The sequence below is a fragment of the Drosophila subpulchrella genome, chromosome 2L (genome assembly GCF_014743375.2).
Source record: "Drosophila subpulchrella strain 33 F10 #4 breed RU33 chromosome 2L, RU_Dsub_v1.1 Primary Assembly, whole genome shotgun sequence".
Classification (NCBI taxonomy): Eukaryota; Metazoa; Arthropoda; class Insecta; order Diptera; family Drosophilidae; genus Drosophila; species Drosophila subpulchrella.
The window spans coordinates 21,142,499-21,165,154 of record NC_050610.1 but is presented as its reverse complement, the minus strand read 5'-3'; the positions used below and the strand labels follow the sequence as shown (position 1 = coordinate 21,165,154).

Genomic DNA, 22,656 nt, shown 5'->3' with positions numbered 1-22,656 from the left:
ATTTGGGATTGTTTAGGCGATTAGCTGGGGAATATTTTGAGTGTGATTGCGTTTTAAATAACCAGTCGGTGGAATGAATCTTCGTTATCTATCCATGGAGGATATGTATAAGTCCCCTTTTATATGTGATATTGAATTGAACCAACTAAAAAAAAAGATTGTTATGCCAATAATAAATTAATTTAAGGTAACCATGACAAAGTTAATAACCAGTATAAGTTTTAAGGATATGAAATAGCTGCCTATTTAATTTTTAAGGTTTAGGTGAACCATCAACCATTAAATAATATATTTTCTCTGTATCTATCAATTCAAGATAAGGTTATACCTCTTCAAATTCAATATTGAGTTTAAAGAACCCCTTATTGAAAATATCCTTGTTTTCTGATAAAGTCCTTTATTGGCATAAAACAAAATCACAAGCGGTTGTCAACTGTTTAAGGTTATATTGAAGCTATCTTGGGGAAAACCTAGAAAAATGTCGACCTCGCCATATTTGCCCACGTTTCGAACGATGGTCTACGTGCTAGCTATGTTGGAACCTAAGAACAATCCAAGTAACTTTGGTTTTTCGGGAAGAACTCCAGGGTGCAGGTGTGCCAGGTGACTGGGATGTACATGCAATAATTCGTCTTCCTTCCTCCTTCTCCACCTAAAATATATAGCCCTCCTTTCAACCGATCGACTGCCTCTGGCGGCCTAAACGCCCTTGGGTTTCCGCCTCCACTTTGGGATGAGGAAGCGGAATCGCCGCGCAACCGCCAGACGTCGCCGTCTTCATTTGTCCATCGCCGTGCCAGCAGGATTAGCCTCTCCACCACTGCCCTCCGCATCCGCATCCGCCTGCTCGATGGCCCTGGGCGCCGTGGGATCGGAGACGCTGCCAAAATAGTTGCCCGTGGGCTCGATCTCCACCAGACGCTCCACGTCGTCCAGTTTGGGTGGTGCTGGCACCGTAATCATCAGTATTCCATCCGCCGAGAAGGTGGCCCTCGCCTGGGTGGCATCGTAGTGCCGAGGCAGCTTGTAGGATCGGGTGAACTCCCTGGTAATGCACATTTGACCCTTCTCCGCCCGGTCATCCGCCTGTTTGCCCTCCACACAAACGGTGTCACTGTTCCTGGCCTTCACAGTGAGTTCGGTGATCTGGAAGTGATGCACATCCAGCACCACCTTGAAGGTTCCCCTGCCCAGGGAGTCCGGTTCGGTTCCGGTCTCGATGACCACTCGGCCCACCAAACAGGAACCATGGCACCAGGCACTGTCGTCCATCCGCAGGTGGAAGTCCCTGGCACAAACGTCCAGGTCGTGGGACAGGTAGTAGTGCCTCTGGCGGCACTTGGACTCCCCCGTTGACCAGTGACGACGCGGTGGCGGCCAGTGGTGGTGCCCCGGGCCATGCTCGTGGTCGTGCTCCCAGTCCCAGTCCCAGTGGATGGGCATGATTACTCCTCCTCCTCCTACTCCTCCTCCTCCTCCTCCTCCTCCTCTTCCGATTCCCGATCTAGGGACTCCGGTTCGTTGGACACGGAGCAAGCGTGTTGATTTTTGGCTTAGGTGGCCAAAAAAACCGTTGCCCTCCGCCCGGTTCGACTCTTACAAGCTAACTGAGCGATAGGAGGGTATGGTAATCGGCGGAACTTGGAGCTGCACAACTGTACCTGGCACTACTGCCACTGTTACTGAGCTTATTTTGGCTTATTTTGACTTCACCTTCAATGCCGTTCATAAGTACAGTCGCTTTAGCATAGGTCAAACTATCAAGTAGTAACAAAAAAATTATAAACAATTTCTTTATCAATTTTAGTAAAGTTAAAAACTAATTTTTAAAAAATATTGAAAAGAAATAACAATACTTGATAGCAAAATTGGGTAAAAATAGGTATATTCTGATTGAACCGGTTTAAATACTTTAAAACCAGAGGTCATCAGCAGAAAATGCGCGGGCAGCCCGTGGGATATATATTTTCTCTGCCGACGCTCTGCCGCCGCTCTATAATGTCATTGTGAGCTCTTCTTCTGCTGCTGACCACTGTTTTCAATGAATTTAACCGGGCGTTGCCGTATTACATTGTTAGTAAAAGGAATAGATTATAAGAAGTATACTTCCAAGTATTTTTTTTCGTAAGCTTCCACTTTAGGGGTCTCCACTGTATCGCATTCCTTCAAACCGACACGCGCTGCCTGGAAAGTGGGTCTCAGCCTTGTCCGACAACCCAAGCTGTTTGATCAATATCCGTCCCAGCAACGGTCCAATCAGCCGCGGAGCTTCCTCCATTTATTGCACAAGTGGCGCCAAGGAGCCGGAATTGCAAGGAGCCGGGACAAGAAGGGACAAGTCCGGACAAGGAAAACACTGCACAGCGAGTCTCGTTTGAGCCAGTTATGAGATAATGCCAAATTTTGAGGAAATGGAGGATGGCATTGGAATGGCCATGGTGTCACTAATTGTGCCATTGTCACCCCGCAACTGAAGAACACAGCCAAGCCAGGCCAAAGAATCGAGGAGACGAGCATGGCAGACGCATTGTGGCAAATGAAACTAATGAAAATCGTGACCCCCCACATCGGATATTGATGCACTGAGGAAAAAGGGAGTTACAATTGTGCAGGAGGTGTAAGAATTGCAAGATGTGATACGGCGAGAAATAGCTGAGATCAAGAATTGAAGAATTTAGTCTGGACATTTTGATAACTTGGACTCTACTTCTTATATAAAATAATTTTATGGGAGTTGATTTATTTTAAAAGAGCTAAGATAAATAATTACAAAATTAAATCTGCATGTTTTGACTAATTTAAGAAAGGGATGTCAGGAAGTTTACTTATTATTTAAGATCAAGAATTGCTACAATGATTTTTTCATCAATATTATTTGTTATTTTATTTTTACTTACTCAATATAAGGATTTGTTAAGGATTATATATTTAGAAAGAGTTAAGATCAAAATTTAGAATGCATACTTTGATATGTAAAATGTAATATTTAATATTATGGATTTTATTTAGCTATTTGATACTGGGATTTTGGGTAGCTTTTACGCTCAGTGTAGTTCCAATACTATCATCCAAATAATTGAAATACAGGGTGATGGCGTGTAACTAAAGTATGGCAAAAGTAAGTAACCAGCTTATTGATGGGGTGGTAATCATACAAACTATGTCGAACTAAGCTCCTTGTGTAATCCTTGGTAGAAGGAGGATTAATTTCGCACCCTGTATAAGCCATGAGCTGCATTCCATTGTGCCAGACAACGACAACAACAACATGGCTGCGTTGTCAAGACAGTTGTTGCCCCTTTGTTGCTGCCATTTTGGACTACTGTTGCCCCCGGTTGAGCCAATTTGTAAAATATATACGAAATATATTTTACTTATGTCTCGTGCTGGGGTCAGGCAATTTGGCTGCTTGCTGCATGGCTGCTGAAATTGAATTTTTGCCTTGGCTTTTAAGCAACTTTGACAAATTTTCAGAGCCCGGCCAAAAGTGACTGCAACAGTTTCGTTGGCCAGAGCCAAAGTCTTCGTCTTGTTCTTGGCTCTCGAAAATGAGAAAAAAAGGGGGGAATGGGTTTCGAAATTGCATTGACAGGCAGTCAAGCCCTTCCACTTCATAGCGCTGAAACAAATATAGATTACGCAAGTGCTTAGGGTTAAGCTAATATTAGCAGGAATTTCGATTCGCTTTCTAAAAGGTCAATTGGTTTGCCAGCCATACAACTTTGTGCGTTTGCTGAGCAGACTGACTTTTACATAACACATAGTTGTTAAAGACGTCAGAGTTGAAAATATAGTTTTACAGATTTTCACAAGCTCCTGTTTATGGAATTAGCAGAAATTTGTTAAACGTTTGAAATGTGGGGAAAAGTGATCTTTTGTGGGTTACTTGCTCTTTAGCTCAGTTGATTTCTGACTTTAAAGGTGTGCACAAGCTATAAGTAAGCCAAGTGAAATATTTAAAGGTCCTTTTGCTCCTTGAAAGTGAAATAAGACAGTGAAAATGACCAATTGAAGTGAAAATAAAACTCAATCAGACAATCGAAGATGGCTTTTATGGATAGAATTTGCTTAGTCGCAGCTCCTATAATGACATTAGTGGTGTTGTAGCACTTAATAGGCCCAACGACCTTGTCTTCAGGGCAATCCTTCGACCCACATTGCAAAGGACACAGGATTAGGGGCACAATTAATGGGCGAACCCCGGTGGCAGCCATAGATTACTTTACACATGTGCCCACCTCCGCCTTCAAATGGCAATGTTAATGAAAGCCCCAGTTTTGGGAGTTTGGGGTTAGTTAGTCCTGCTTGCGGGCTTCTTGGCAGCCAGCTTTGGATGCGTTAGAGCCGTGATTGGAAAATAATTGCATTCATTAAGTGGGTTTCGGCCTGGGAATCGAATGGGCTGGGCCTATGCTGTTGCCGATAAACATCTGCTAACTGGGTCAAAATTTGGCGACTGCCAATCCAATAGATTAACGGTCGAACGCCTCCGTTTTCGGACTTAAAGGTTTCTCAATGTAGTTAACTAAGTGTTTAAGTTAGCTAGGGTGTTCCTTTGTGTCTTAAATTTCAAAATATTTCATTGATATTTTCTTAAAGCATAAAATATTTTTCTACACAGAAAAAGATTTTTGTTTTCTAGGCTTATACACATTTTAGAAAAATTAAACACAATAATTGGATTTGAAAATATAAGAAAAATACATAATTGAGGCATCTGAAAAATTGGAAATATAGGCTTTATAATGCCATTAATTTGTAAGAAGAATTAAAAAAGGGTTGGAATAGAATAGGCATATTTAAAAATCAAAAACCCTTAAATATTTTATAAGTTTCCTTTTAATTTTTTACCTATTTTTGGTTACTTGGCATATGAAAACTATCCAAGTTAAGTAATTGCTTACAAATAGCCAACTAATCAAGAAAAGGGATAGTACTAGTCCTGTTTCGATGCTAAATTACTTTTCCCCAAGTGAACAGCTCCCTGCGGTGAAATCAAGCATTAAAAATTCACTTACTTCCGGTTATTTTAGTACGCAAAAGTAAAGTCATCGGACGGATTTAATGTGTAGTCGTTTGTATAATGCAAAGTTGGTAAATGTCCAAATGAATGACTTCACTCACTTCACTTTAGTTAAAATATTTACTAATACTTGCCCCTTCGTTTTTGGGGGAAACATGTGTTTGCGGCTTTGTACGGCAGTCATTTTTTACACATCAATGCGTCTAAGTGGGCCAAAATGGGGGAGAAAATGGGAGAAAAGGGGAGGGAAAGTCCTGCCAGCCAACGTGAAGGTCCTGCTGGAAAAACAAGGATATGGATATGTACAATGTATGTACATTGTACATGTGGGATCCGTACAAATATGCATAAAAGTAATCATAAGTTCGGTTGGGGCTGGCGGAATGGCCATGAAAGGGTCCGAATTGTTCTACCAGTTGGCAGTTGGAAAACGCATAGTTGGCTTCACAGGATAACAAAAAGTCCGAGAATAGATTTGGTTATCGATTTGCGGTGGGCAGCCCTTCATTTATTTATTTGAAAGGTAATATACGGATGAGCAATCCCTTATGCGAATGCCAAATAAAAATAGAACACACACTTTTCGGTTTGATAGTTATGCGATTGTATAACCAGCTAAAGTAATGTTGTCTGTGAATAAACAAAATACATTTTGTAAGCTCTTGTAATTTGAAGTATGACACTGGCCTTAATTTCGATTAACTGATTGGATTTATCAATGAGAGTTATGATAGCCTGAAGTAAATCTTTATATAAAACTATAAAAAATGGTTAGCTGTTAAGATTGTTTTAAATAAATATATTTAGTAGCTTGATATTTAAGCAAGTGTCATATGGCTTAAATAAGGGTGAATAGAAAATTCTATACATTTTTATTTTAGTTTCCAATGATATATTCTATTTTTTTGTGTTATTACTATGAAACACATTGATTTTAGGGTGATATTAATGGAAATACGTCATAGGAGCCCCATTTCAACTTTAAAAAGGGGTTCCGTAGGTCTCTAAAATTTAAATAAATTAAATGAGGAGCTCTGCTAGTATTTCGAAATAGGCCATTCAAGATTCGTGGCTGATAAAAACAACTTTGGCAACGTTTCGTGACATGTCGTTGCCAAAAAGTCTTTGTAGCAAAATACTAAAAGCATTCCTGCTAGCGCTTAAATTTTTGTTAATGAATTGCGAATTCTATCGGCATGTGCAGTGCAAAGGCCCCCTCGACATGCCGTTTTCTCCTTTCCCCCCATTTAACCAAGAACCCACTCCAAGGACCTCCGTTTTCCACATTTCCCTCATTTCCCATTCACGCAACACATTTAAAGTTTGAGCTTTGCGGTGCGGCTGCAAGGCGAATTGTCAAGGCAACATGGTTTTCCCTTAGTGGATTTTAGTGGATGGTGTTGTTCATGGAAGGGCTAAGCTCCTCATAACCCCTGCCAAGTCGGCCAAGTAACAGCCCCTCGTTAGTTACGGCCATATGCTTTTTATGTAATACACCCCTACACACCACCACCCGCCAGCCAAGTGGATCTGAAAGGATCTGGATTCGCAGAGTGGGGTTCGGGGGTCTTTGGAATGGGGTCCTGAAATGCCATTCGTATATGTTGGCCACACATGTGTTCCGGCTGGCCCACACTGTTGGATTTATGATCAATCATTCTGGCCGGGCTTACTGCGGTTAGCTTTCAGCCTGGTCCAGAAATCAGTCTCCGGTTTAGACGACCCCCAATCCACCCCACACTATACTAAGACCTCTTCTACTGACAAATCTTTATCTTTGCCCTGACTTATTTATCCTTTTTGGCCGTTTCATTTTTATTCCGGCATTTTTATGTCATGTTTATTGATGTGTAAAAGTCATAAAGTCAAATTGAACACTTGTGCTTGGACCGAGAGATTTTTTCCTATTTTCCCCCATTTTATTAAAAACTTCAGACGCCACTTTCTGTATGCCAAGTTAACCAAGTTTTATGGTATTTCGAGCTGGCTGCTGGCAGATAAGCGGCACTCACCTCGTCGCCCTGGTGGCATTCACCACGGCCCCATCCTTGAACCACTGGAACTGCATCCGGGATGAGCCCTGGGCGGTGCAGGATATGATGAACTCGCTGGCCTCGCGGACTCCTGATTGCGGTTGATTGACGGTCAGCTCCTGCAAAGGGATACAATGTCACACTAATTAGACACTGGACAGTTTGGTTTTGGGGTTTTGGGGCTTTGAGATTGGTTGGGTGGGGTGGGGTGGGGTTAAAGTCCCCAGTTCCTGTCCGTCAAACTTGGGGGCGATTCTCTGAGGTTTTGGCGGCTTGTTCGTCATGTTAATGCCACTTAATTGCTGGCCGCCTGATGAGGCCAATTGTTCTCGTTTCGGCGAACAGGCCGCAATTAATAAATAATTATTTTCGCCATTGGTCCGAGTGTCAAGTGCCACACTGTTGACATATTTATGTGCATATTTATTAACACGGCACTTTGCTACATTGGCTATTACCGCCCTGTATTTCTTCTGCTTTTTTTTCATTTGTTTTTCCAGCACGCGCCTCAATAGTTAATAAATTATTGTTTAATATGTATCGGAAATGTAATGCCGGGACCAGTAGTATATTTATTACGCTTTTAATAGCCCTGATGGCCTTCTCGGATGCGAATTAATGAAAATACCATTCGACAAAAATCAATGATGAAATGCCTCCGTTTGATGGATGTGCCCAGATGGCAAAGTGAAAAACTGGAAAAACTGCGACGAATTTACAATTTATTTGTGCGAAAAATTCAGGCTAACCGGAAAAATTCAATAGATAACTTGGGGAATGCTTTGCAACCAGCAAACAAAAAATAAAAAAAAAACCAATGAAATATCTCAGACATAGCTTTTACATGGAATTCCATGAGCAAAAAGAGATGGATTAATGCTTTTACTTTGGTAATACATGGCCACTCACCAGCAAACCCAGCGGTGGGTTCTCATCGAAGTGATGGAAATTGGCCACCAGGGTGAAGTTGCCAATCCTCCCACGCTCCACCATCCTGGTGATGGCGTCCCTAATCCTTTGGGAGTCCCCTTTCACCCCAAAGAAGTGAAAGGTTATGTCCAGGCGATCGGTGGAGTTTGATATCAGTTCCAGATCGCTTATCTTGGTGATGTTGAAGTTCCGCAAAACACGACCGAGCTGAAAGAAAAGGGGGAAAACTCGTTTAGTTGGGGTCTTTAACACGCTTCTGGGATTACTTTTAAAGGGAAACAAGTTTCCTGTGATATTAACACCTCTTCTGTTTCTACACTGATAAAAATAAATATAAAGAATATATTACTTTTAAAATCCGTTTTAATATTTTCTCAATCTTCAACCATTGCGATTCTTATTTCATTTAAATATGGCAGTACTTAAATTAATAGTTGCAGTTAATTTAGGGATATTTTTTTAATATTATATCATTTTATAAAACAATTCTTAAAGTAAGAAGAGGATTTATTTATCTTCAATCATAACGATTTTTATACATTTTAGGTATGACAGTACTTAATTTATTAATTTCATTTGATTTAAGGATATTGTCATATTAATATTACGTTATACAACAGTTCTTAAAGTAAGGAGCACTTACATTGTATGATTATACTTTTACTACTACATATACTATATATGAAATTAGATCATCTAACTTAATATCTTTTGTGTTTTATAAGATGATTTCTTCCATTCCATATTCCATTTTTTCATCACTGTAGCAGCTTAGCCCCAGCTCGTTGGCACGCAACTTTTTTATAATTCGAAATTAATGATAATATATTCCTGCAAATAGCACCACTGGGCATTGGATCCGCATCGGAATACAGCTAAAAACCTCGTTCAGATAGCAAGTTTTGGTAGAAAAAAAGGTTCACCTGTAGTTCTTTAAGCGGCCTTGGAGGTTCACCTCTTTTGGGCTGCTTTTTTCCTATCGCCTTGGCTTAAAGCTGCGGGCCAAGCTCTCTCACCGCTCAAATTGGCCATAAAAGGAATTTTTCCGGACTTCGGTGCACCACGGTGTGTCATAATGCCCGGCTGCAGGACTCAACTTGAGGCTTATCCTTGTTTAAATGATTATGCATTATGCCAAAGCCGCTTGGCTCTGCCGGTCCACCCAAGTCCTAATACGGTGGTTAGTTTTGTTGTCTAAAAGTTTTACCCAACTTTTTCTGTGTTTTCCATGTTTCCCCTTACCCTTTTTTGTGTTGCACGCTTAAATATTCATACTATTGAGTCATATCTTGTTTAATACCACAAGGGTTTTTCTGTGGGAGAACAAAAGCCATAAGGTTCTTAAATCTCCCCTTTAATAAAGTTGAAGTAGTGTTTCTTCCGAATCTTAAGTTTACATTACCTTTTAAATTATTTGAGGGGTTGATGAGCTGTCAGTGCTGGCTTTTTCTCTACTTTTTCCAGACATAACCAATTAGCGCTTTTAATTAAGATGGCATTAGACCCTCACAATAGTTGGGGGGTGGAAATTGGAAAGAACTTCGGGGAGAATGTGGCAAAGCATGAAATCAAAGCTGACAGGGAAAGTCTCTTCTGGTCACTATGGTTTGTGTGGCCAAAAACTTATTGGAAGTAATTATGGGGCCCCTTCGCGCCTTTTAAAAACCTTGGAGCTTTTTTTTTTTCGGATTTTTTTTTCGCCCTGCAGTTTGTAATTATTTTCGCCGAATGCCAAACTAATGCAATTCTCGTGCCCTAATTAGTGGGTCGGCATCAGGTACTCATACAAATTACCGGCAGGCTCCATTGTTGGGGGCACACAAACACTCGGATCGACAATGCCGGAATGCCAGGGCCCAGTAAAATCCTTCCAGAGAAGTGGAAAGTAAAGCTCGAATGGCTGGAGTCTCTGGCTTTGCACTCTTCACAAGTGGTCGCGGCGAAAAACTTCACCCAAGTTGTGCAAATATATAGTTACGGAATTAATCAGAAAAGTGCGCACAAAAACGAAGGCAGCAAGCAGGAAAATAAATATTTTCGGTTAATATAAAAGAATTTATACCCCCCCCCATACCATGATTTTCCCTGGGCTTGGGTAATTTTTTGCGCTTCTTGCTTTTTAATAAATATGCCGCAAAATGAAAGATGGCAAGTGGTAAGAAAAAGAAAAAAAATAAAATAAAAGTGCAACAGTGAACGTGCTGCAAAGTGGCTTCGGTTGTTTGGCTTGAAAGTTCCTAAGAGGCTTGTGGAAACCGGGTGAATGGGTCCGACCAAAAACCGGAACAGGACAGGGAAATCGCTCCCGGGCTCTCTGCCTCTAGGCCCTGGGATCTGTCCCTTTACCCCCGAAAAGTATAAAAATGAGTATGGGTAGGCCGTTTGTTTGGGACTGCTGTGAAAAGTTTTTAAGTAAAGTGTTGCAAACAACAAAAAAAACCCAACAGTTTGTGGAAAAGTTTCTCGGGATGGTGGGTTGGGGAACCCGGAAAATGTCAACTGAGCGCAGAACTGGCTGCTCATAAGGTGTATTCAAATATTGATTCTCCTGAGAACCTCTTTATTGTTGACTCCTTTTCGCCCAGACTCCTCGGTGCACTCAAAAAATCTTAGTTACACAGAAAAATAATTGGGAAATGTGCCAGAACTCAAGGGGATTTATGAGTTGTAATATATTTAACATGATATAACCACTATTTCTTACAAAATTACTTGAAATCAGATTTGTTAGACATCCTTTGTTTGTAAACAGATGTTATAGAAATTCTTATTTGATTTATTTATGCTATTATGTATGTTACTTCTTTGGCTTATATATTTTTAACCTCTCTATTAACTTTCCTTAAATCGTAACACTTTTACTGCCCCTTTAAGGCACTGTGCCAAGTTGTTCGACACCATGTGAGACCAGGAGCATCCTTGTTGGCCTGCTCTTGAGTAAATCTCGGTTGGGGAAATGCATTTCCAGCTTGCTGGCGTGCCTTGAGAACCGCAGTGATTCCATTGGAGAGTTAAAATCGCAGCTCCATTAAATCTCAGGTTCTTATTCGCTTATACGTATGCGAGTTCTTTCTGGAGCGGTGGGTTAATGTTAACCCTCGGCATCGGCACTCCAGAGGCAGTAATATCCCCGGCCTGGCCTCGTTGTCTGCTCCTCTGTTTAATCGCACTCGCATCGTTCTTATCCCAACTCGCTGCTAATGGCATTTTAATTTCGAGTAGTCGGAACACTGGGTGTGCAAATACCCTCGAAGGCCTCCTCTTTCTACCTTTTTATTGATACTGGAGAACATTACGGGCGGCTATACGACTACGTCGAGCCAAAGAGTTGGCCTGCACTTTGATTAAGAAATTGTTGCGATAATCTGCAAGCCATCAGCATGCCAAAACTTCTAAAAGTACTCCTAGAAAAATGCAAACAAAACGCAAACTACTTATAGCAGCAACCTTCAGAGCCCATTAACGGCTGCAAGTTGCTCCGACTCTAAAAAGTTAGGCACGAGGAGCGCAAATGAAACCGGACAGAGATGCTAATGCAGATGCAGATGACTGGGTTTAAAAGTCGGTAAAATGGTGGGGAGCTGAAGTTGTTGTGCGAAAAACGGCTCTACTCCGTGTTTTAGATGCACATATCTGGGCGTTGGCCGGTATTAAGACTGACAAGTTGTTCTGCCAAGTCTTTAGACTACATTTAAATAAATTTCTTAAGCCCTTTTGACACTGGCTTTAATGGTGTCTAGCTCATGCTAAGAAACCGATATGATTAATATATAAAAAATAGTAAAGTTTTTAGATAAGGAGCAAATACATTGAGTTAGTCAAAGTTCACAGGTCTCACTGCACAGTTTGCAAGCTAAACCACCAAAAAACGCGAATTCTTCAGAACATTTTTTTAAAATCTCAAAAATCTCAAGCCCTTATGACACTGGCTTTAACTTCGTCTAGCTCATGCAAAGAAACCGATATGATTCAATATATAAATTAATAAAGTCTTCATATAAGGATAAAATACATTAAGTTAGTCAAAGTTCATAGGTCTCACTGCACAGTTTGCAAGCTAAACCACCAAAAAAAGCGAATTCTTCAGAACATTTTTTAATAATCTCAAATTATATGTTATTTTGTACTAAAACTAATTTTTTAATAAGTTGTGCTCCTGCATAAGATGCTTAAAAAGTCCTTATGACTTGGCTTCCCATACAAAAGGCCAAAAAAAAAAAACGCGAATTCTTCAGAAATTTTTTTTTTTAACTTTTCCACACTTGCCTATCATGCTTAAAAGGGCTCTTCTGACTGGATCATATTATTTTGATTCAATTTTGGTTACATAAATGTCTAAAGATATAGGGTGAGGACCCCTTTTTCTCTAACGAGGCATGACTTTTGAAAATAAATCCAGTAAGTTAGTCGAGTTTCAGGCTAGTGTCATATGGCCATAAGTCTCGCTGCACAATTTGCAAACTAAACGGCCACTTTTTCGGCTCATCCTTTCGCAGGCTCATCAGGATGCCGGGCGTGGTCTTCCTAATCGTTGTGCCGACGGCGAATTTTGAACGTGAGCTGATTTACGGTAAGTCCACCAGGTGAGGGCCGAAAACGGGGCGGCAAATTGAATAAGCGCCCGTGCCTAATTAAATACAAAGTTGCAATTCTGTTAACACGAAACTGTAGCATTTATCTAGGCGTCGGCAACCACATAATCTGGCCCCACTCACCATATACACAGTATATATACATATATCCGTGTACATATACATATACCTGTTTGCATTGGGCTTAGGCGCGTAATTACGTTGTTTAGTGGCGTTATTAATTATTTTATGACATCGTAAAAGTGTTCTCCGGGCCTAAGAGCTCGCCATAAATGTTGCATGAACCCCGGCGGACAGAAACAGAGCCTGAACACCCCCAGAACACACGTGGGAGTTGATTTTTTGTTTTCGCCTCTTCGGAGCGCCTAACCCACCATTTGCGGAAAATTCGGGAAAACTTTGCCAAGATAATTTTACAAGCGGATGCCGAGCGTACGTAGCACATTTCGCAGCTCGAAAATTTAATATTAAAATTTAATTAGCCACGATGAGATTGGTCGGTGGAATGCGGAGCGACTAGGTTGGGTAAATAGAGGAGTTTTTAGTGGGCGTATCTTGTGGCCAACACAAAGTTCAGTCCTTGAGAATCTATAAGAAGATGCCATCGCATTAATTGCAGCCCACTAGCCCATATAGCCACCATTTATCACAATCAACAGCGATAAAAAGCCCACAATAAAAACCCATAAAACAATATAATTTATGAAATAAACGGCATCAGGGAAATATGGCATCTTGTGCAATACGGCGACAAAAACAGGCATGTAGGAGTCGTTTTCAGCGCAGAAGCATTAATCAAATATTTATTTAAATACAAAACAAGGCGATGGCAAAAGCCATCAAAGAGAATCATCATTAATTTAGTTTGTCACCATGGCATCGCCCGGTCTGATAATGACAATGGAGCAGAAACTGAGCTTATGAACGGGGGGATTGAGCCTTCAAGGGGGAAATGGGCCTCCAGAAGGGGCGTGAACAATGTGGCTCCGGGTCGGGGAAAAAATAAATCACCTTGCTACCCTGGTCAGAGGTATATCAAAAAAATACTTTCAATATAATAGCAAACCATCCTCAGTTAAAAAAAATATTATTATAATCTTAAGCTTTAAACGAAAGGTATCAATTAATATTATATTAAGACAGTTAAGACCTGATAAACTTAGAAAAACTGCAATGAAAAGTTAGAAAAGTAATATTATAGTTAGTTGCTCAGAAGAGAGAAAAAGTTCTAACATTTTGAAAAAAGCGCGTCACTTATTTCCTTAAAAAACGCGACTTCTTTAGAAGTTTTTTTTTTTTTTAATTCAGATTCTATAGTATTCCCATAGAAAAATATGCATGGAAAAAAAGCGAATTCTTCAGAACTCAGATCCTATAGTAAGCCCACAAATAAATATGCAAAGAAAAAAACCGCGAATTCTTCAGAAGATTTTATTTTAGAAATAATTTGCTTATTGGCTATTGGCATAATATTAAAAATATAAGGCAGTCAGGAACACATATGGTAGGTCACAGGGTATTCTAATCTCGTAACACATATCGTTTGCCATTTTTAATGCGGGATGATGAAAGTAGACAAGAAAAATTGGCCTTGGCAACAGCTTAAAGAGTGCAAAATACTTAAGCAAACAAAAAGACTTGCGAAGAACAACACACAAAAAAAATTGACATGCACTTGGGGTGAAAAGCTGAAGAGCTTGGCTCATAGGTGTCAGACATAAATCACGGATCCCTCAATTCCATGGCGACCTGAAACAGAGATGTTCAATGGTGGCAACCGAGACGGAATTAAATAGGCAAAGTATGTGAAGCTGGTTGGTCAGGTGGTTGAAATTTGCTGACTTTGGGAACTTTGGCCACCAGAGAAACTATGCGAAAGAAACTCTGACACTTACACACATTCGGCCAGGCGAAGGGTCCTGCGTCCTGGTCCCCAAAAGTCCTGGGACCTGTCTTCTGGCCTAAGCGCATTTAAGCCTTATTTTGGCATTTGTCAATGTGGCGGGATTTATATTACATTTCGATGTCTGTCTGGCTTCCCCCGCTCGTTGGCATAATAAATTGTGATCCTTTGTGTGGTTTTTATTCAGACTTTGATTTGATTTCTCGCTTGCCGCTTTATATACTTATTTATTTAGCCCAAGTGGAGCTTAGTGTTTGCATTTTTTATTGTTCCCTGTTCAAATCGTGAGCATAAGTTATCCCATGTAATTGCATAACAACAGCCATTATTTGTTAACGATAGTCCGGACATTTAATTAGCGTAATTTGCAGCAAAAATGAGCTTAGCGGTCGAAAAGGTATATATATGTACATGGGTCGAAACCAAATATTTGTTAAACGCTTAACTGGATACCAAAATATCACTTCAATTTGCGCTAATTGCAATATAAATAGTGCGATTCCCGTGAATTAACTAATCAGCGTGGAATTGAGCCACCGATTCAAAACAATAGCCAACTTGGTTTGAATTTAATTTGTCAATTCTGAGTTTCTAGGAATACTAATCACCTGAAAATGAACTCCTGACATTTCCTTATAACCCAAGCTTGTTGGCAAATCAGCTTACGTTTATGTACCTACACGCCCATATCACCTTTTCATTAACCCCTCTACCAGGCACTTCAAATAATGCCCTGGTGGAGACGTCTGCCGGTGGAATGGGCCTGGCCGGCCATCCAGGACACCTCGTCCATGGCCATCCTGTGGTCGCTGCAGCTGCCCACGGAGGTGGCAACAATAATCTGAACATCAATCTTCCGGAGAATAACAACGCAATACTACGACTCGAAGTTGAATTACGTGACAAGAATGTGCCCAAGTACCGACGAGGAGTGGGCGGTGGCCCAGGAATTGGACAAGTGGGCGGTAGAGGAGGTGGAGGAGGAGGAGGAGGAGGAGGTGGACCCAAGCGAACCGCAGGCGGAGGAGCAGGAACAGCAGTTCCGATTGGGCCAGCTGACACCTCCACGGTGGGTGCTCCGCTGGACAGACGTAATTTAGTGGTGCCGCTCGAGAAGGTAAGTCCTCGAACGGTCAGTTAGGAGTCGGAAGAATCAGGACCCGAATCAGAATCGGAAGAAGGGAGAAGGTCCGGTCAAGTGGGCACAGCTTTATGCTCCCCCAAGCACTTAAAGTTGATTTTCGTGTGCGTTGCCAGGAGGACAAGGGTTCGATGCCGGCTTTTAGAGCGATTTACACACAGGGAAAAAAAAGGACTAGGATATTTCAGTTCAACTAATAATAAAAAGTAGTTGGAGGCTAAAGTTAAAGTTTAAAACCAGCATTTTTAGCATCCAAGGGTTTATGAAAGTATCTTTAAAATCCTTTGGAAGCTTTATAATTGAAATCTTTTTCTTTCAAAGATCTTATTCTAAAAACTAAATTGTATTTAAAATATATAAAATTTCTTGGTTTAAGGAACATTTTCATGTTCTGGAAATGCTCTTTTGCTTGCTTATTATATATTTAAAGTTCCTATTGTCTACATCATCTCCACCTGGTTCAAAAATAAGAAATCAGTATAAAGAAACGTAAAGATGTATAGATTAATAAAATATTCGGCATAGTATTATATATTAAACTTATGTGATAAAGTGGTATGATTTCTATAACCCATAAAAATTCTAAGCCCAAAAAAAGTGATATTAAATATAGATATTGTGTTTATTATAAAAGGCAGTAAGTCTTTTAAAAATGATCCAGTTTAATAAACACGCTCTTGAGGCTATAAGATAACAAATCTTAATAAGACTACAAATCTGATAAAAAGTTTCGATACATTTACTTAATATCATACGTATTTCTTTTTATAAATATTTTATTGGCATTAGGGCTCAATATCCCTAAACTGAATTATTGTTTCAAGTTATTCAAATATTCAAGCTAAGGCTAAGCCAAAAGTAGAACCAATTGTGCAAAAAATATTTCGTTAGCAAACCCAGTTTCTCTCAGTGTGCTCCTGCGATTGCGGTGGCGATTGGCACTGCGACACGACGATTGTTGCCCCGTTTGTTAGGATGCACTTAACGGGCGAGAACGTGACTCGAGCGCAGTGCTGCGTAAAAGGCCACCCAAATTGTATCTTGCGTGAGATTATACTGATGAATGTGGTGGCTTAGCTGGGCGGGTTGTGGCGAAGATTGATGGATGCACCACTTGGACAAAATCGTCAGTCGTAGCACCCCATAATCACATTCACTCCGAAACGATTCCAATTAAATGCAAAAGCCATAAGCCATAAGCCGGCGAAATGCCACCCTAAGTTCCCTACTTTTCGCTGCCTTAGGTGCTTGAGGAGCTGCTTGTCAAGCTGGAAATTGAGCACGTTACTTGGACGACGAGCAAGAAAGGATACTTCCACCACGTCGTCTTCCCACTGCAGGCTGGAGCCGCCTGTGAGACCACCCTGCACTGCCTCACGGAACTGGGGATTGGCACTAAATTGAATTCCTGCGTCAGGTAAGTTGAGACATTGGGTGGGGGTTCGCCAAACAGCGGACACTGAACGTGTTGGGAAAGTCAAGGAGTCCAGCAACAGCTGGTCGGACTTATCTGGTGTCCCTGCTCCTGTCCCTGTCCCAGGGTTTCAATGAAAATGCAATAAAAATGCAGAAAGATGAGGAGGACTCCTGGCTGACCGGAGGTATCGGTTGCCAGGGTGCTAAGGTGGCGAATTTTGATTGCTTGTAGGCGGAAATGCTCGGTTATCCCTGGCAACAGCTGGGCTATTCAAAATTCCGAATGCGTTCCGATAATGTAAATGCAATTTTAGAGCTACTACACAGGAAATATTCACGTAGGGACCAATTTGATATGAGCATGGTGCCATTGAAGAATGTTAAGATGATATTGAGAAACGCTTTTTCTTAAAAATGCTCTCAAATCGAAAAAGAGAGAAAAGAGAAAGATATAGCGGTAAAATTACTCTGGGTAAGAGCAAAACAGCATTATTCGAAACTCTCCGAAATAGAAAAAGAGAGCAGAAATAGAAAAAGAGAACAAAAAACAAGATTAAAGAGTTCTCAAACTGATATGAGTAAACAGCATTATTCGAAACTCTCCGAAATAGAAAAAGAGAGCAAAAAGCAAGATGGCGAGACTCTCTGAAATAGAAAAAGAGAGCAAAAAACAAGATTGAAGAGTTCTCAAACTGATATGCGTATATCTTCAATCTTGTTTTTTGCTCTCTTTTTCTATTTCAGAGAGTCTCGCCATCTTGCTTTTTGCTCTCTTTTTCTATTTCGGATAGTTTCGAATAATGCTGTTTTGCTCTTACATGTCTAGATAGAATTTATTCTCAAATTTTTCAAAATGAGTATCATATCCTTTAAATTGTTTTTCTTGGTGTACAATACCCCAACAAGAAACCAATTAAAATCAATTGACAAACAAAAAATATACAACCAGCTGCAGTTCTCCCAGCAAAGTATACTTATAATCTGCCTTTGAGTGAAATTTCTCAGTAATTAAATTAAACAAAATACAATGGGGCTGAACAATGAACTCGACTAAGTAGGGCTGCAAGTAAATTAAAGATGAACAGGCAAAAGGGCAAGAACAACAGCAGAATTACCTGTAAAATGGAGTGGACTGGGTGCAGGAAGGACAAGTAGGTGTGATAATCATTTAATGGCATTAAGCAGGGGGATTAAAATGCAGTCGAAGGTGTGACCAGGTGAAAGGGAGCCCCACTTCCAGTCCTGGTGGTCCCTCAAGGCAGTCGAAGAACAGAGGGCAGATGTTTTCCTGTCCTTCAACGAGCCAAGTATTTGAGTAGCCAGACAAAGTACGACTTAAGCTGATTAATATGCGCTGAAATTCAATTAAGAAAGGAGCTGCAAGAATGCATCCTGCGTTGATTGAGTGCCACTCGTGTAATCTATAATTCATGCCCTGCCCATCTCAAGATCTCGATGTCAGCAGTCAGCAGTCATGTTCCATGCTGAACTGCACCCTTTGACATTTCCACGAAATGCGCATGACTTGTTTTACAGATATGCGCTTGCATATATCAATTTCAAACGTATCTACATTGGAAAAAATGAAAACTATGTTTATTTCGGCTTTCAAAATCCCTAAATTTAGGTATCCCAAAAATATAATAGTATCAGGCTTAAGATTTTAAATAAAACGGATATGAAAATTAAATATTCTAAAAATTCTAAATTCTGTTTTAATAATACAGATACATAGGTACTACTTGCTATTATAACTAAACATAACTTAAGAAAATCCAAAATCATATGTAGACTTTAAGGTGTGCTTTACAAAAAGGCAATCAGCAAAACATTTTGTTATCAGCAAAAGATCTTTAAAATATTTTATATTAAATTTTCGTATACCCTACTTAAAGAGTAAAAATTCCAGATGGTATAAAACCATAATATATAATGCTCTGAACATCAAAAAGTGTTTTTGTAATAGAAAACTCCAAATCACTTATGAGGGTTAATCATCTAGAAAATATGATAATAATGTTTATTAAGCCCCAATTATTAGGATGATGCTAATGGGCTATTTCTCTCTGTGCATTTTCCCCGCAGCGTGCTGCCGTGCAGCGTTAGTTATGATGCCATCACAGATGCGGCCAACATGCGAGATGACTACAGGTGAGTCTGCCACATAGATATAGATATAGATGCGTGAGCTGGGGCATTGTGTACGGGAAGCATTGTACTTGGCTGGCTTTGTGTGGACCGGTAAGCGGAGAAGTACCTTTTGTCAGGATGGCGCAGCTGTCGCTTTGTTAAAAACTAATTTCTGGTGTTCTCTGCTACGTGTCAAAGGCGTCAGTCATTTCATTAGCTTTCACTTTCAGTGCCACTAGATTTGCACTCGCACTATTCTTTCACTTTCTCTGCCCGCCCGCCCGTGGAAAACGTGACATTTGGCCCTTGGCGCGGGATCGCCTATTTTGGCTTCTTTCCCTTTACGACTCGTCTGGCCAAAAAAAAAATTGGGAGGCCTACGGGGGGCTTGGGCCTTGGCCCAGGCCCAAGTTTATTACCTCCTTGGGCCAGCAGACTTACGAGCTACTTGGAGCGAGAGTATTGCCAGGATGAGAAAGTGAAAATGGCAAAATTTGCATAGTCAAGCCGGGGTTATGGGTTTGGGATCTCCGGGGTTCCAGGGGTTAAATGCATCTAGTGTGTGTGCGCACAATTTATGTGACTGAGAGGAGCCAAAATCGCAAAGCCAGTAAGACAGTAAATATACACCCGATGACTTCTTGGCAAGCAAATGTCACCGGGCCGAAACACCTATGTGCATACCTGATGAGCTCGTAATTGAGGTTAGCTTGTGGTTTATTTTTGGGTGATGCCAGAGGCGGTGTTATGGTTGAGTAATTAGGGCCGCACTGTAATCAGCAAAAGGAAAATTAGGCGGTATTGTCAAGCAATTTGGGAACGGAAAAAAGCCAAGATCAAGAGTTATTCATTTAAAAATTCATCTTATCACCTATTTGAGAAGAAATGTTCTTGAAAACAAAGACAAAGACAAGACAAAGGTGCTCTTAAGAATGTTTTTTCAGATGAAGCCATTTTAGAATACAGCTTAAAGTAGTCTCATCTTTTTTTCAGATTCAATTAAGTGTTCTTAATTTTTAAATCTTTTTCTAATTTTTCGATAGAGACGTTCTTGAAATTAAGAAGAAAATGTTCTCAAGCTTTTTTTTTTATGAAGCCATTTTAAAGAAGAGATAAAAGTAATCTCATTATTATTATTCAATAGAAAAGTATTTTCTTTTTTTAAGATATTTTGAAATTAAATCGATTTGACAGATTGTATCTCTCTTAGTGCATTTTGATGCACTTTAGCAATGTGATTACCAGGGCAAACAATTTCAATATGAAAAAGAAACTATCCTGCTGTTTCTTTAATTGTTAATTTAATCGAATTAGTCTTGCACAACCACAAATAAGGCCAAAATAAATTTTCAATAATTGTAGACCAACTGCACAGCTGGAAAGCATTTGTGGTGCTTTTTCAATGTGGCCAGCCATTCCATTTTATGGCGGTGTTTACTTACTTAGAACCTGTATATGTTTTTTCCTCTACAAAACAGCGAGGAAGCCGAGGATGCCTCGAAATGGAACAGTTTTGTGGAATCAATTAAATCGAAATTAACGGTCAAACAGGTGGTGGACGGAGTGCGAGCTGGGGGATCCCTGTCCTTCGACTATCTGCTGCTAATCGTTACTGCCGAGTGAGTTTTAAAATTAAAGGGGCTTACAAAAATGGGAATCCGACAGCTGACTAGCTGGTCGGTACTAGAAAGAAGCATTAAGGGGCGTCCTCTGCTCTTGTATCCCTCAGCTCTCTGGCGGCCCTGGGTCTCGTGGAGAATAATGCCCCGAATATAGTGGCTGCCATGTTGGTTTCGCCGCTTATGGGTCCCGTAATGTCGATAACATTCGGCGCAATTATCTCCGACAAAGAACTAATGGTAAGTGCAGCTTTCCCTTATGGTTGTGGCTTTTTCTGTAGGACCAACAAATTGTGTGGCTCTCTTTCACTGTGAAAATCCATTCAAAAAAAGGCGAAACAACACTGTAGTGAAAAATGGCATAGAGGAAAATAGTTGTCAGGAGGGACTACTCCCAGCCCAAAATCCATTTCGCTGCGCGTTAAATGAAATCGTCAACACTCCTCTGCGACTGGTTCTATGTGGTACTTTTGAGTGATTTATGAGCAAATGACATTTGGAAAATAATAAAAATTGCCCCGAAAATTGCCATGCCAGTCTGTCCGCTCCATCGTCCTTTATTCCAGCTGTCAGAATTCGCATACGGCCAACATGAGAAATATGAGGAATTTGGTATAGGGGGATCTCCCTGCTTTTTTTTTGGGTTATTCCAGTCAAATGCATAGCGATGTAGCGCTTGATGTTTTGCAAATTTGCATCGCTTTTGTGGTAAATGGCAAAGTTGCTGAATTGTTTATTGACAGTGTTGGCTTGAAGGGTGTGGCGCCGGAGCCCTATGAAATATTTAAATGTTTTTCCAAAAATTGGATAGCGTGGTAACGCGAGCTGTGACGCGTGTGTTTGTGAGTTTATTCAAATCGATATAAATAAATACCTGCCGAATTCTATTAGGGGTTCTGATGAATAGCCAAACAAGTTTTATCAGCGAAAATAAATAGGAAAACCTTTTTAGTAAATTATTTCTTTATGCCTTTATTAAAAGACTGAATACCGTAGTAAATACAATTCATTCTACAGTAAATATCTAAGACTTTGCTCAAAGAAGCGCAGGATTAAAACCGCAGTAATTTTCTTCACTTTCCTGCCAGACGGAAAACCAAGCTAAGCTACTTAGAATTAAAGGACGCAGCACTTAGGGCCGCATTCGGCGCCGAGCCAATAAAACTGAACTTTAACTGCAGGCAGAAGGCAGCTGCTTACCAAAGTGTCATAATTGTCACCGCCAGGTAGAAGAGTCCCACAGCCCATTCTGCGCGATAAGAACGTCAGTGCACTGATATAAAAAATTGGAATGGTAAACAAAATTGTAAGGCTAAATACAAAATTTAAACAAACACTTAGGACCGTTTTCTCAATGTCCTGTTAACTTTATCGTTAAGTTAAATTGCTGTTTCGTAAAGAATATTGTTTTTCAATATCATATTAGGTTTTATATGACGGAAAATTCTTAACTAGGGGTTATATCCTTGTTAGCTTTGACACCTGGTAAACCGAAACTGACAATAAAAGGTTTTCCGGGTTAAATTTTCCACTGAGTCGTATGATAACAGACTCTGTTAAGCTGTGCCGTTTGTAATTTAACCTCATTTTATCTTTCTCTGACTATCTGTCACACACTAGGACCTTAACCTTACATTGAGAAATCGGCATTTATTATTTTAATAAAAATGTTAGGTTTGACTGAAAATTCTTAACTAGGGGTTATATCCTTGTTAACTTTGACAGCTGATAAACCGAAACTGACAATAAACAGTTTTCCACATCAAATTTTGCACTGAGTCTTATGATAACATCCTCTTTTAAGCTGTTCTGTTCGTAATTTAGCTTCCTGTTAACTTTCTCTGACAGATAACAAACTAGAACCTTAAC

At 40.3% G+C, this 22,656-nt stretch overlaps 3 protein-coding genes across 9 annotated transcripts in view; 1 reads left to right on the top strand and 2 right to left on the bottom strand.

Moving 5' to 3' along the window:
* Window positions 1-22,656, bottom strand: part of LOC119548666 — a 131,506-nt gene that overhangs the window by 34,539 nt on the left and 74,311 nt on the right. For all 5 annotated transcript variants that reach the window (XR_005219317.1, XM_037856098.1, XM_037856095.1 and 2 more), the window contains exons 7-8: window positions 7,966-8,193; window positions 7,036-7,175 (exon numbers count right to left, since the gene is read on the bottom strand). Coding sequence is in view for 4 of the 5 variants with exons in the window: in XM_037856098.1 (XP_037712026.1) it covers window positions 7,036-7,175; window positions 7,966-8,193 (368 nt within the window). In the remaining variant the exon portion in view is untranslated. The remainder of the gene's footprint in view (window positions 1-7,035; window positions 7,176-7,965; window positions 8,194-22,656) is intronic.
* LOC119548671 (heat shock protein 23) lies at window positions 381-1,657 on the bottom strand. Its single transcript, XM_037856110.1, has one exon. The coding sequence runs from the start codon at window positions 1,441-1,443 to the stop codon at window positions 778-780; it is 666 nt and encodes a 221-aa protein (XP_037712038.1). The 5' UTR covers window positions 1,444-1,657; the 3' UTR covers window positions 381-777.
* Window positions 3,910-22,656, top strand: part of LOC119548669 — a 39,518-nt gene continuing 20,771 nt past the window's right edge. Inside the window, exons 1-7 of one of the 3 annotated variants that reach the window (XM_037856107.1) lie at window positions 3,910-3,938; window positions 12,483-12,556; window positions 15,198-15,598; window positions 16,867-17,039; window positions 19,124-19,189; window positions 20,647-20,787; window positions 20,898-21,027. In XM_037856107.1, the coding sequence (XP_037712035.1) occupies window positions 12,493-12,556; window positions 15,198-15,598; window positions 16,867-17,039; window positions 19,124-19,189; window positions 20,647-20,787; window positions 20,898-21,027 (975 nt within the window). In that variant the 5' untranslated portion in view covers window positions 3,910-3,938; window positions 12,483-12,492. The remainder of the gene's footprint in view (window positions 3,939-12,482; window positions 12,557-15,197; window positions 15,599-16,866; window positions 17,040-19,123; window positions 19,190-20,646; window positions 20,788-20,897; window positions 21,028-22,656) is intronic. The other 2 variants (XM_037856106.1, XM_037856105.1) reach the window with 2 other exon arrangements.

Excerpts from the sequence above, each read along its gene's own strand:
- LOC119548671 (XM_037856110.1), bottom strand. The coding sequence starts at position 1,443 with ATGCCCATCCACTGGGACTGGGACTGGGAGCACGACCACGAGCATGGC.